This window comes from Balaenoptera musculus, chromosome 16 (assembly GCF_009873245.2).
Source record: "Balaenoptera musculus isolate JJ_BM4_2016_0621 chromosome 16, mBalMus1.pri.v3, whole genome shotgun sequence".
Lineage (NCBI taxonomy): Eukaryota > Metazoa > Chordata > Mammalia > Artiodactyla > Balaenopteridae > Balaenoptera > Balaenoptera musculus.
The window spans coordinates 82,922,509-82,937,417 of record NC_045800.1 but is presented as its reverse complement, the minus strand read 5'-3'; the positions used below and the strand labels follow the sequence as shown (position 1 = coordinate 82,937,417).

The following is a 14,909-nucleotide window of genomic DNA, read 5'->3' as shown; positions in this document are numbered from 1 at the left end:
TCAGAAGTGGCAGAGCTAAATTTTAAACTCAGGTAATCTGTCTCCAGAGCCCATACTGTTTCCTACTGCAAAATACAGGTCCATAAATCGTGTGTGTGTGTGTGCATATGTGCTTTTTAAATAAACTTTTTATTTTGGAATACTTATAGATTTATAGAAAAGTTGCAAAGATAATACAGAGTTCCCTTCATCCAGCTTCCCCATACTAAAAGCTTTATATATATGATTTTATATATATATAAAATCATGGTAGGGTCATGGTAGGGTCATTCAAACTAAAAAATTAACATTGGTACAATGAACTAAACTACAGATTTTATTCAAGTTTCACCCACCAGTCTCCTTTTGTTGTTCCCGTATCCAGTCCAGGATCCCACACTGCATGTTGCATGTGTGGGTTGTGACCCTTAAACACCAAAGTGGGCTGAATGTTGAGCCACGTTTGGGCCTTGAGTCAGGAGACTGACTGCAGGCTGGGGAAGTGAGACGGTGCCCGGAGTCGCCGGCCTCCCGCCTCTTCCTCATGGGCGGTCACGTCGTGGGACCCAGGGCTCCCATTGTCTGATCGAAAGCGGAAACCCTGTTTGGGGAGAAGATTTAGAACAGACGTATGGGGACAAGTTTTACACACAGAGCAGGCTTTGTCCACGTGTAGCCGTCGGCAGCTATAGCCACATTTCGAGAAACAAAAGAGGAAGATTCTGCAGAGAGACGCGGTCTGCAGTGCTTGTGAATGTTAAGTTTATGATGCGCTTGAACTCCAGGTGTGCTAGGAGGTTCCACAGGACTCCCCCCTAAAGCAGAGGCTCCCAGCCCTGCCGCCCGTGGAGTCAGCAGGAGAGCGTCCCCAGGACCCAGGTCTGAGTCCCCCTCCCCACCTGTGTGACGTCATCCGCCTGGGTGTGGCCTGGACTGTGGAATGTTCAAAAGATGACATTTAAAAGCGACTCTAATGTGCAGCCTTGTTTGGGAACCACGGATCCAAAGTTTCAGCGTTTCAGCTGCAGAGCTAAAGCCGAGGACGGTGGTGACCGTGAGCGGGGCTGGACACAGGGGCTGCATGTCCCTCACCCAACACCTCCTGGAATCACCAGTGGCTTCCTTGGGTCCCTTCTGGTTCTTCCTTTCCCGAGCCCTCCTCTTCTTCCAGAATTCCTCCCTAGATGGCATCGTCCACTCTCCTGCCTATCCTGCTCGCACACGGCGAGCTTCCAACCCTCTTCTCTGCAGCGCAGGGCCCTGCCTCGTCCCCGCCTCCACCTGGAAGCCCTCCGGGCCTGCACACAGCCTTCTGGTCCCTCTTCCCCGGTGGCCTCGCCCTGCCTGCTCCCAGGCGTCCTGACCTCCTTCTTCACGCTGTCACACCTCCGTTCCCGAGTACTTGCTGTTCGTTCCACCCGCCATGGCCTCCCCCTCCTTTTTGGCTTCTGTAACCTCATCCTTTCAGTTCACCTCCAGGGGCACCTCCTCCCTGAGCCTTCCCCCGCCTCCCGTGTGGGGTTGCTCACAGGCTGGTCTGTGTCTGCTTCTGGGTATTCCTGCTTTCGTGCAGGGACCGCAGCTTTGAAAAACTGGCATAGAATATCTCACAGTTATAAAACTTACATATATGTGTCTGCTGTATAATTATACATAGGCTTGCATATACCGTTGGAGAATGGTAACCCGGTCAGCACCCGTGTAACCACCACCCAGCCTGAGAAGTGGAATATTACCCTTGAAATCCCTCCTGCATCCTGTTCCCCTCCCCTGACCAGTTTATGCTGCTGTTTATCATACTTTTGCTTTTCTTCATACTTTTAGCACATCGTTGTGTCCCGTGTTCCAAGCAGAAGAGTTTGTTCAGTTTCACTGACTCAGGGCTGACACTGTAGCCAATTAAATCGCAATTCAGCCCTTCCAACGGCAAGACTGTTATAAGTGATGTCAGCAGCCCCGGAGTCAAAGCTCCTGGTCTTTGGGTGACCGGGAGGCTGACGGGAGAACAGACAGAGCTTTGCTCTTACAGGGGCCCCGAGCCTGCACACCTGTTGGCGTGTGTACCTGCAGCGCACGCGGCTTGGAAGATGACGGTGATGCTAGATCAGGGTAAAGGGGCTCTGCTCGCCCAGGGCAGCTGATGAGTTATCATGTCTGGGGAACAGCCTGCCTTTCAAGGGGATGGAGAGTGTCAGCTTGTGAATTCGAGATGTCGGCAAGCCCGATGCACGATTCTGTGGCGAATACCGGCTGGTTTGGGGGGCAGATTTGGAAGGGAGGGGGCGGGAGGACTCCTCCCTTGTGTGACATTCCCTGTCTCTGTCTATATATCTATATTCCTATAAATATTTGTGTATGTTTGCACACGCTTGCATGTGTCTTTTTATGACACTCAGGCATGTGTGCACCCACGACCGCACCCACACACACATGCACACACATGCACACACACCCTGGTCCTACCTGCCCATAGATGGTGCTGTTGAAAACATACTTCCTGTTGGACTCTAGTTTTAGCTCCGACTGAGGCTTAGGTTCTCGAGGATGGGGCGGGCTTGCGTTGGGTATGGGGGTGTTTTATATGGACATGAGCGTAATAGTGGAAGATGACAAAGAAAAAGAAAGACATTGCAGACCTAAGGGATGTTTTCAAAAATGTAGGCATCTGGGTAACTAGTTAGGATGCTTCTGGAAGGGTTCTTTGTAGAAAGATTGATATTATCACTCATTTGGCCCTGAAGTATTTCTGTGTCTAAATGTTCATCGGGGGAGGGTGCTGGAGGGTAGGCAGTGTGCCTTTAACGCTCAGAAGACAGTGGGCTCCTTGCTTGTTGTCACGTAAGAGACCTGGGATGGATGTGGTGTGTGGAGCAGAGAAGGACACAGTTGTCAGGAGGGCGCCTCTCCTCTGTGTGTGCTGCAGGCTTGTTTTTGCCCTTGGTTTGGTGCCTCCTGACTGCTCTCCTTGTGTCCTTTCTTGCTCCCGTCTGGTCTGTTTTCCACAGAGGGATCTCTTAAAACATGCACATGGGATCCTGTCTCTCTCCAAAGGCCTCCCATCGCTTTTGGGGCAAAGACCCAGTCCCGATGCAGCCCACAGGCACTGCAGTGTCTGGCTCCGTCCTGTCCCCTGCCCGTCACCAGTGTCCCCCACCTGTCCCTCCAGCCCCGTTCCTTCCTCTCTCAGACTGTTCCCAGCAGCCTCCCCTGGGACCTCCCTATACCTCCCGCTCACCTGTCGGGTCTCAGCCAAATGCCACTCCAAGACCCCACTTGACAGAGCCAGGGGCCCTGTCTCCTGTGGCTAGCCACCACCGATCTGTCCGTCATCCTCCCCATCCGTGTTCATCCGTGTGGTTGCGTGATGGCCACCTGCCCCCTGCCCCACCCCCAGGATGGCCAACCCCAGGAGGGCAGGGCCTCTGTGATCACTCACCGTGCTCCCTCTAGGACAGGGTTTGGGTCCTCCGAGAGGCAGATGCCAAGAGGGGGCGAGACGTGGGAGAGGTTTTTTGTTTCCATCTAATTAATTAATTAATTAATTAATTAATTGTTTTTGGCCGTGCTTCCCCGCGGCATGTGGGATCTTAGTTCCCTGACCTGGGATCGAACCCGTGCCCCCTGCAGTGAAAGTGCAGAGTCTCAACCACCAGGGAAGTCCCAGAGACATGGGAGAGGTGGAGGGAGATGCCCCTGAAGGATAAGGGAGGGGGCAGGAGAGTCTGCCAAGGAGCCCGGGATGGAAGGAAGGAGGTCTCACAAGCAAGAAAGTTCCGGTCAGGCTGACGGGGAGCTCTCGGGCCCAAGTTGGTTGTCAGAGTCATCCTGAGCCCCCCTGGCATGGTCCGCGTTCACCCCATCCTCCCCTTCAACCCCGAGAGGTGAATTTTGGGGTGGCAGATACATTGGGGAACACTCGGGCTCAGGGAGTCCTCTGCTTTGCTGAAGGTCAGAGAAATGTCAGGTTAACCGACTGAGCCAAGTAGGTGACCCACTCATTTAACTTCAGATTGAGTTCTCCTTCCTCTGTGGTTGAGTAGCCATTCCACCCGCGACAACTTTTGGGCACGACTTACATCCCCTGCTGGATCGTAAGCAGTCTGGGGGCGGGGGTGGTGTCCTGCCCTTGTCTGCACCGCCACCCAGCATCCCGTGTTCAACGAGGACCGGTTGTGTTGACGTGGATTGCACCGTTAAAAGGGAAACGTGGTGAAGCTTGATTTATTTCGCACCTGCACTCGTCTTGCTCGCGAGATGCGTATTACAGTGACCTGAAGGCACTTCCGAATCCCCAGGTGCTCTCTGAGCTATCCGAGAAAGAGGAACTTGTGCTCAGTTGCTCAGCCGCTCAGTCAAGTGTTTGTGCTTAGTGTATCTGATTGGGTTCTGGTTCTTGGAAAACAAGTTAATCCACAGGGATGTGTGGTTTCTTTATGACTCAGAACCTTTGGTTCATCCGAACGTTTTATAAAAGTGTATGCCCCGACCGTGACAAACAGGATTAAAATTCCTTCCATGCAAACAATAAATTCATTCATGTTTCCACTGTACATTTATACCCAGGTCCCATTTTGTAAAGTGTTCCTGTGTTTGCTTTTCTCTAACTATTTTATGCGTCCCCAGCAGCGGCCTCTGAGTCCCTGTGTTTACCCTTCCCAAGGCAGATGTGCTTTCCCCACGGGGCCTTAGAGTCACTGAGGGACTTGCCCAAGCCCACATGAGCATTTTGTGTAGATTTTAACTTTGGGGTTGGTTTTAAGATCTTCTGAGTAAATTCATGAGTATCATTTTTTTTTTTTAATTGCGTATTTGAGATTTCCTATTCAAAAATGAGTATGATCTGGCTGGCGTATATTGATGCCTTCTCTGTATACTAGGATTTTCGGGGGGAATTTTAAGGACTTCAGGAAGCTTATAAGTAGCATAAGTTGGGGACAATTTATATACAGCAAAGAAGATAACTGACAGTGCTGGGTGTTAATAAATTGGGGAGAAGAGTGATGTGGCCTCGTGGTGAAGGCCTGGGAGCTGGGCGATCTGGACGAAGTAGTTGATGGGGAAGGGGCTGGAGGATAGGAGGGATTTGGAGGGATGAAGGGAGAGCGTTAGAGGCAGGGCAGACAGGATTCTTGCTGACCTGGCTGGTGACATTGGCTTTCTCCAAGTTTTCCCATAAGTTATGTAAGTAGGCGCTCCTGGGTACCTTATCCAGACTGTATATGGAAGCCCTTTGACATCTGGGTTTAGTCGAAGCCCCTGTCTTTCACTTCCCTTCAATCTCAGAGCTCACTGGGCTGGATGGGGGTGGAGTGGGGATCCCACATAAACAGGGGCCTGCAGGTCTGCACGATGGGGGAGGAAGTAAGACACCTGCGCTTCCCTCCCTAGAACCTGTTATGGAGCGTGGGCTGCACGGGATGGAGAAGGCTACCTGAAGCTTTGTCTCCACCCCAGCCTTTCTGGGGCCAGATGGGCAGAATGGAGCCATCCCTGGGTTTTACAAAGAACAAAGGGCACGGCTGGTTTCTGGGCCTTCCCTGGTCTTGCGATGATTGACTTCCTGTACCCTCGAACCTCTGTTCCCAGAGCTGACTGCAGCAAGGTGTCAGGAAGGAATCTTCCTCTCAAGCTCTGAATGTATCATAACCCTTTCTCAAATGCCGGGTGTGAAGGCAGGGCTTGGATTTCAGGTCAGATTGCAGGCAGGATATATAAGTAATAATTGGTTTCTGGCCAGAGGGACATCATAAACTTCCTCAAAAAATAAAAAATTAAAAAAAAGTGGAAAGGGGGACTTTGGTGATGGGGAACTGGGGTTTTCCCTAGAGATTTCAGAGCAGCTGTGTGCCCCATCTGGGTTTCTTCTAATCGTTCTAGCTCATTCCAGAGGTGCCCTCCGGATCCCACTCTGTCAGCTCCTCCGCCCTCTCTGGAGGGTGAGGATTGATAGTGTGTGACAGTCTTTGTTTCTGGGGCCACCCTCTGGAAGGCTCACACCCGGAGTGGGGCACGTCTGGCACACAGCTGGGTGCAGAGGCTGGGCCACCCCCATTCCCGACCGCTGCCTCTCACTGTGGCCTGGCAGCATCTTACCAGAAACTCCTTCCACCCCCAGGAACACGGGCTCCCCTCGGGGAATTGCTTGGCACGGCAGCTGGACCTGGCCTGGGGAGACTTCGGACCCTTAGTTGAGTGGCTTTACGAAGGGCTTCTCAGGCCCAAGGGCCCAGAGGCATTTGAAAAGAAATGAAATTTCAAGCAAATTATTTTCCACTTAGCATTGCTTTTTAACTTCAGAAGGGTTATTTGGGTGATTGGACTTGTATAAAAAAATTAGTTAAAAGTCTCTTTAAGCCAAAAGACAATATAGATGTCACAGGACTTCGTTCTCAAGATATGAAATTGCTGGATTGTTTCCCTTGGGTAACTGAAGCCAGAATTCAGTGTTCTCTCTACTTCCTTTTGGATTCCTTGTTCTTTAAAAACTGTTTTGCCGGTTTTACAGGCAGAGGAGAGTTAGTCCTTCTAGGCCTCCCTTCGCCCTGTCCTGAGCCCCTGCAGCTCTGTGCTGACTGCCCCGTTGGTGCAGGCGCGAGCGCCCTGAGGGAAAGGACGGGTCTCCTTGGGACCAGAGAGCATGGTGACGCCATTTGGTCGATTAAATTTTTTTTTTTTTATTGTGGTAAAATACATATAAAATAGAATTACCCTCTTAACCATTTGTAAGTGTCCAGTTCAGTGGCATTAAGCACATTCACACTGTTGTGCAGCTGTCACCACCGTCCATCTCCAGAACCTTCTCATATCCCCGAACTGAAGCTCTGTCCCCACTGAACACTAACTCCCCCTGCCCCTCCAGCCCCCTGCCAACCATCTTTCTACTTTCTGTCTCTATGAATTTGACTCCTCTGGGGACCTCAGATAAGTGGAATCAAACTATATTTGTTGTTTTGTGACTGGCTTATTTCACTTAGCATCTTGTCCTCAGGATTGAGGTTCACCCATGTTGTAGCCGGTGTCAGAATTTCCTTCCTTTATAAGGCTGAGTAATTTCCCACTGTATGGGTAGACCGTGCTATCTCCATCCATTCATTGAGGGATACTTGGGTTGCTTCCATATTTGTCTATAGTGAATAATGCCAGTGATGAACACGGGTGTACAAATATCTCTTTGAGACGTGATTTCAATTCTTTTGGGTATATACCAAGAAGTGGAATTGCCGGACCATGTAGTAATTCTATTTTTAATTTTTTGAGGAATTTTCATACCCTTTTCAGCTATACCATTTTATATTCCCACCTATAGGGCACACTGGTTTCAATTTTTCCACGTCCTTATCAACACTTGTTATTTTCTCTGTGTGTGTGTGTGTGTGTGTGTGTGTGTTTAGTAGTAGCTAGTAGCCATCCTAGTGAGTGGTCCAATTTGGCCTATTAATGATCCCTCTGTACATTTTCTGTACATTTTCCATATGTCCTTTTCTACTGATTCCAACTTTGCATGGAAGAAAAGAAAAATAAATGAAGAAAAAAGAAAATTCTTTCTTCTGACTTCTTGTCATTTCAAGTTGTCATCCTAAGGGATATACTTTGAGGCAAAGGGTGCAGAAAGAGCGTGTGTTTGGGGCTCAGATGGGCCCCAGTCTGTCCATCCGTCCATACATCCATCCGTCCATCCATCCATCCATCCATCCATCCATCCATCCATCCATCTATTCTACCTTCCCTCCATATATCCATGCATCCATTCATTCATTCACCATTTATTGAGCAACTTAAATGCAGGGCATGATCATAACACAGTGGTACCCTAGACGCTCAGTGCTGTCTGTTTACCATGACGAGGATGCCGGGAGCATCTGTGTTCTGGGAGGTGGGGAGAGATGCGTGGACCTGGCGGGGAGCTGTACTCCGCTTCTTGCCACAGGCTGTGTATATGTACAGCTGTGCTTCATGCTGTCTGCTCCCGCTTTTACCCTTCCCATCCAGTCTCATTTGAGGTGCGGCAGGGCCCCAAAGTGAGAGCACCGCGTGGGCTGAGTCCGGAGACTTTGGCCCTGGTCACTCGGCCACTTGCAGCTGTTTAATTTCTCTGAACCTCAGTTTCTTTAATTATAAAAGGAAAGTTATAATTCCTGGTCTGGTTGATTCACATGACTTTGGTAGGGAGCAAAGGAAATTAATGTGGATGAAGACACATCATGAGTAACGGGGTGCTTTAAAATGTTAAAATAGTAACTAACACTTTAATCACACTTATTATGAGTGCCAGGCACTGTTCTGAGCTGCCTGCTTGTAGCAACTCATTTAGTTTAATGCTCACAACCACCCTAGGGGAGAGGTACTGTGGATATTTCCATTTTACTGATAAGCAAACTGAGGCACAGAGAGGCCAAGTAACTTGTGGAAGGTCACACAGCCAGCAACGGCACAACCAGGTCTGAACCAGGCAGTGAGGTGCCAGAGCCTACGCTCTCCAACTGCTGTAGCGTCATGCCCCTGAGAGGTATCAGCGATTGTCATTGTTTCTACCCCTCTCGCATAGCTGGGAAGGGAACACAGCCCCTGGTTTGGAGAACACAGCAAGCAGGGCCTCCTGTAATCCCCTGTGAGATGAATAGACGGGCATAGATTGTGTCTCTGCCAGCTTTCCACGGTCCGCAGGCATGCAGGGACATGGGTAACTCAGATAATGAAACCACACGTACGTGTTAAGTGTAGCCAGATTAGGCAGCTGGATCTCATCTGGGGGAGTGCGCCGGCGTTCGGCTTCAGATCGTTTGCCTTCCAGAGCACTCCAGGATGAAAGTGCTGATGCTGCTAAAAGACCACCAGGCAGGATGCTGGGGGCTCAGAAGGAGCTGCCGAGGCTGTGCCTCCAATGTGCTCGCCGCCGTGTTGGCATAACCCACAGCAGGGCCAGCTGTTCCGCTCAACAGCGGAGCTGGGATGCTGTGCTGTGTCTACGCATCCTAGGCGGATGCTTCCCGAGGATAATCAGGGTTTTCATACCAGGTTGGCCTGGGGACCACTGAGCCAGCATCTCTGACAGATGCCCCGAGGGATGACCTCTGAACCCGGGGATGTTCTCCAAACGCAGTTCCAGCTGAGCCAGGGAGACGTGCGTGTTTACGGTGCTGTTTCCTCTTTCTTTCCAGGCAGCGAAGATTGCTTACCACCGGCAGCGTCTTTTCGGAGGAGGCGGCTGGCACGGAGGCCGGGCTACGTGAGAAGCGCAGCTGGGCCCCGGATCGGGTTCCTCTCCCCGCCAGTGGGCGCCCTGTTCCGGGCCCAGGGAGGGGCGCGCGGTGAGGAGTCCCACCACGCTGAGTCCAGTGCCGGGCCGTGTGGCCTTGACCCTGGAGGCCAGTGGCGAGGTCCCTCGGTTGGGAACCCCGTTCCCAGGAGCACAGCAGCCTCGGCTCTGACTTCCGTGGGCTACCGAGGCCTGGCTCTGGTGGCCGTGAGAGGAAGCCCAGGGCTCTTTGGGACTCATCCCAGGGCTGGCACCACCCTGCCCAAGAGACTCCCCAGACCCTGTGGCCCCTGGGACGCCGGGCGTCCGGGGGAGCTGCCACCCATGGACACTCATGAGGCCCCAAGCCCTCGCCGGGAAGCAGCCTGGACCAAAGGCCGTCTGTCCCCGGAGGAGGTGAGGGGCACCAGCGGCGGCCTCGGAAGTGGCCCCGAGGCCCCCTCCACCCCTGCCGGCTCCCAGGACGTCTTCACCTCCAGCTTTAGTTTCATTCGCCTCTCCCTGGGTTCTGCTGGGGAACGGGGCGAGGCAGAAGGCTGCCCGCCATCCAGAGAGGCCGAGGCCCCGCGTCAGAGCCCCGAGGAGACGGAGGCCAAGGCCGCCAGCTCGGACGGACCCCGCGGGCACCCTCGGATCCTCTCCTCCCCCTTGGCTCTCAAGGCTCCTCAGGGCCTGGCAGACGCCGCCCAGACCTCAGGGGGCGGCCCCAGGCTGGAGTGCGAGCCGCTTCCTTTGTTGGACACGGATGCCACCTCCTCCTGCGCCGCGGATCCCTCGTGGTTTGAGGGCGGCAGCCCGGGGGATGCTCACCGTTGGGACCCTCTGCTTGGCAGATGCAAGCTGGCACTGTCGCACTGCCTGCAGGGCCAGCAGCGGCGGCTGGAGGTGGGTGTCTCTGCAGCCTGTGGGCTGGTGATGGTCACGGCTCAGATTAGTTCTGGACACAGGGCAGGAAACAGCACTTCTGGGGTTGCCCAGCTCCCCGCCGGCAGCTCCTTTGGCGGCTGGCTGCAAAGAGATGTTGCCTCACTGCTCTCTCTTCTCTTTCAGCTTGAACTCGAACCTCTTCTCATTTTCTCTGTCCCTTAGATGCTCAGGTTTGTTGTCTGTTGGGCCGCAGGTCCTCTGCAGTTTCTGGCCTGGGCGATGCAGGGTTAGCTCAGCTGAGCTTTGCTTTGAAACGGGGTTGGGGCCAGGGAGCCGGGGAGATGGAGCTGGCTGGCGTGTGGACAGGGTTGGGGGATATAGACGCAGTGTTGCTCTGAACTGGCGGCGATCCAGAGCTGCTTCTGCATCTACAGCGCTCATCTTGTACTGCAGCCGTGGGAACTCCTGACAGAGAGTCGGGAGACTTTGTTTCTGGTCGCTAAACCTCTCAGCCCCTCAGTTTCCTTATTTAGAGACGATAACACGACACGGGATTGTACTGTGGTTCAAGTGGGAATGTAAGTGCTTTGGAAGTTGGGACAGGCTGTATAGATGTCAGTCCTGGCATCATGATGTTGCTGTCCACCCAGTTACCTGAGGGGTGGGTACACCTGGGAGTAGGCAGGGGTGTTCTACGCCGAAAAGTTCCCAGAGAATCCCGGGCAGAGACGCTTGTGGTGACCCATTGGCTCGTCCTGTTGAAAGACTGTTTTCCTTCTGGGATGTGTGCATGAGTATGTGTGTGCATGTATATGTGTGCATGTGTATGTGTGTGCATATGTGTGGGCATGAGTATGTGTGTGCATATGTGTGGGCATGAGTATGTGCATGTATATGTGTGCATGTGTATGTGTGTGCATATGTGTGGGCATGTGTATGTGCATATGTGTGGGCATGAGTATGTGTGTGCATATGTGTGGGCATGAGTATGTGTGGGCATGAGTATGTGTGTGCATATGTGTGGGCATGAGTATGTGTGTGCATATGTGTGGGCATGAGTATGTGTGGGCATGAGTATGTGTGTGCATATGTGTGGGCATGAGTATGTGTGTGCATATGTGTGGGCATGAGTATGTGTGGGCATGAGTATGTGTGTGCATATGTGTGGGCATGAGTATGTGCATGTATATGTGTGCATGTGTATGTGTGTGCATATGTGTGGGCATGTGTATGTGCATATGTGTGGGCATGAGTATGTGTGTGCATATGTGTGGGCATGAGTATGTGTGTGCATATGTGTGGGCATGTGTATGTGTGTGCATATTTGTGGGCCTCCATATGTGTGGGCATGAGTATGTGTGTGCATATGTGTGGACATGTGTATGTGTGCATATGTGTGGGCATGAGTGTGTGCATGTATGTGTGTGCATGAGTATGTGTGTGCATATGTGTGGGCATGAGTATGTGTGTGCATATGTGTGGGCACGAGTATGTGTGTGCATATGTGTGGGCATGAGTATGTGTGTGCATATGTGTGGGCATGAGTATGTGTGTGCATATGTGTGGGCATGTGTATGCGTGTGCATGTATATGTGTGCATGTGTATGCGTGTGCATGTATATGTGTGCATGTGTATGTGCATATGTGTGGGCATGTGTATGTGTGCATATGTGTGGGCATGAATATGTGTGTGCATGTATATGTGTGCATGTGTATGTGCGTTCATATGTGTGGGCATGTGTATGTGTGCATATGTGTGGGCATGAGTATGTGTGTGCATGTATATGTGTGCATGAGTATGTGTGTGCATATGTGTGGGCACGTGTATGTGTGGGGGCATGTGTGTGTGCATATATGTGGGCACGTGTATGTGTGGTGGCATGTGTGTGTGCATATGTGTGGGCACGTGTATGTGTGCATGCGCATGTGTGTGGCACATGTACACGTAAGCAGGGAAGTAGGGCCCATCTCATCAGGAGTTGGGAGGAGTACCTGAAAACGTGAGGCTCTCGTTCATTCCCAGCAGCTGGTCTCAGTTACCCTCGACCCCTTACCTGTGGCCTGATGTTCCTGGCCCCATCCCTGTTTGTCACCCAGGGAGATAGTGCAGCCGGGCCAGCGTGCGGGTCTCTGTTCCCAGGTGATGCGTGGAATCTTTGAGCCAGACGTGTTCCGAACTGACGCCACTGTCTTCCCCACCAAACCCGCTCTAACGGGCCTCGCCGTTGATCTGTAATTGTCGATTCGAGTTAGTACAATCCATCCAGCTCCTGAGAGGAGCTGCAGCCTCTTCTTTTTTTTTTTAAATTTTATAGCTACTTTATTTATTTATTTATTATTTATTTTTGGCTGTGTTGGGTCTTCGGTTCGTGCGAGGGCTTTCTCTAGTTGCGGCAAGCGGGGGCCACTCTTCATCGCGGTGCGGGGACCGCTCTTCATCGCGGTGCGCGGGCCTTTCACTATCACGGCCCCTCCTGTTGCGGGGCACAGGCTCCAGACGCGCAGGCTCAGTAGTTGTGGCTCACGGGCCCAGCTGCTCCGTGGCATGTGGGATCTTCCCAGACCAGGGCTCAAACCCGTGTCCCCTGCATTGGCAGGCGGATTCTCAACCACTGCGCCACCAGGGAAGCCCAAGCTGCAGCCTCTTCGACACCTCCCTCCACCTTGTTCTCCACCTCTGCTCCGTCTCTAAGCTCCGTCGGTCCTGCAGCTAACCCGCTCTCATGGTCATGGCCACGGCCACGGCCCCTGCCTGGTTCAGATCCTTGTTACCTTTCACGTGGGTCCTGCAACAGGTTCCTGGTGTAGTTACCTTCCTCCAGCGTCTCTCTTCCCCAGTTCATCCTCCGCGTGGCCAGCAGCCTTCAGGAACACTGCTGGGATGGCGTCATTCCTTGGCTTAAAGCCTTGGGTGGTTTGTTGCTTCTCTCGGGAGGGTCTCCAAATTCCTCATCCTGGTAATCGAGACCTTTCCCGACCTGCTCCAGCTGCCCGACTGCCCAGGTGCCTTACTCCTGCCAGCTCAGCCATTGGGGGCTGCATCCTGTTCCTGTGCCTCTGGCCTCCGCCCGGAATGACCTTCCTGCACTGTGCCACCTGCCCAGCTCTCCTTACCCCTTTTGGTGTGACTTCAAAGCCACTTCCACGTGAGGCCTCTCTTACCCCCCGAGACCAAATGATTCCCTCCATTCTCTTCCGTTCCCGCAGCCCTTTGCACATGCCCCATTACAGCACTCGTCACGTTAATAATCCTTTGTTTGGGGTCCAAGTTCCTCACTTGACCATGAGCGCCTTAGCTATATACGTCACTTTGCTTAGACATTTTTGGATGCCTGATGCCTCGCATACTGCCTGGTGCTTGATTAACTTCTAGTTTTAGTGAAATAATTTATCTTGCTAAGATGGGACACAGGTATCTAATTGACAGATTTCTTGGATTGACTGTCTGAGGCATAAGGAGAGATGCTGAGAGTTGCACATACAAGGGTCCAGACACTCAGTGGAGGTTTGCACCATTGTGCTTTTCAGACTCTAAATGCCAATTTCCAGCACTTTATTCCTGAGAGCTTTAAAAAAAAATCTCGGCACCATATCTGCATTTCTCCGTTTCAAAAATCCAAGTTTTGATCCAAGTCAAGCAAAAGTAGAATGCAGTTATAAAGACTAGCTTCCCTACCTCCCAAATAACTAAACAAACAGAAACTTGCTTGGCAATGGGTCTGCTGCAGTCAGTTCACAAGATCTGGCCTCCTGGGTTTTGGTGGCACCAATAGTTTTTCCCTTCCTTTTTTTTTTTTTTTTTAATGATTTTTTTAAATTTTATTTTTCCCTTCCTTTTAACTCTTCTTACCCAGATGTAGATCGTGTCCTCCTGTGAACCTAGGAGTTTTGGTAAATTGGAGCCTGTGAAACCCTGAGTAGATGTGCTCTCTGGGGGCCCAGCTGTGCCACGGGTTCACCATGCCAGTCTCTGCACCACCGGGACATTGGGGGGCCCAGGAACTGGAATTCCAGGGTCTGTGGCTGGGGAGAACCACCTTGACTCACTTTTTGGATTTCATGATTTTTAGTTTTGAAAAGAAAGAAAACCCACCCTAGATATAGCTCTTCTTTTCTCCTTGATTGCGCACATGCAGCTTTTAAAAATGAATAATTGGTCATAACCCATGGGAGAGTTATTCTTTGGGGTCTTGGTTGCTGCTGGGTCACCCATGGGCTTGCACTCCTGGCAGGCTGGTGGGACTGCCTGGGTGGTAGCCCGGCGCTTTCCTTTCCTTGCTATGTGACCTGAGGGCATTTGCTTCACTGTTCTGTGCCTCAAGACGCTCTTGTAGAAGGTGGAGGTGACCACAGCCCCCTACCTCATTAGATAGTCGTGAGGATTAAAGTGTCCGTCCATGCGCAGGGCTTCAGACCGGTTCTGGTACCTAGCAAGAACCCAGAATATTACTTATTATTATCATTAGAGAAATAGCTCAGATTAGGAGAATTTGAGTCAAAAAGAATTGAGTCGTCTCCCCACAGTTCAAATTAAACTCGTACCTTGTCTCGAATGGTAGGATCTGGACACAGTTTATCTGTTGTTTAAGTATCTTTGTTTATGGTAATCCAGCACCTGGACAGAGAGAAACATGATGCTCTTTCCAGCGATTTGAATGGCTGATGTGTGGAAGAGGGACGACCTTTATTCAGGGCGGTGGGAGTGACAGAAGGGACTCGGGCCAGGGTGTAGGACTTAACAGGAAGGCAGATTTTGCTTCAGGTGGAGGAAGAGGTTCCTGACCGTGGAGTTGTGTGTGATGAGGGA

At 51.7% G+C, this 14,909-nt stretch overlaps 1 protein-coding gene across 8 annotated transcripts in view; it reads left to right on the top strand.

Annotated features, from left to right (window-relative positions):
* DISC1 (DISC1 scaffold protein) overlaps positions 1-14,909 on the top strand; it is a 353,386-nt gene that overhangs the window by 47,715 nt on the left and 290,762 nt on the right. For all 8 annotated transcript variants that reach the window (XR_005016896.1, XR_005016897.1, XR_005016895.1 and 5 more), the window contains exon 2: positions 9,138-10,120. Coding sequence is in view for 5 of the 8 variants with exons in the window: in XM_036829396.1 (XP_036685291.1) it covers positions 9,138-10,120 (983 nt within the window). In the remaining 3 variants the exon portion in view is untranslated. The remainder of the gene's footprint in view (positions 1-9,137; positions 10,121-14,909) is intronic.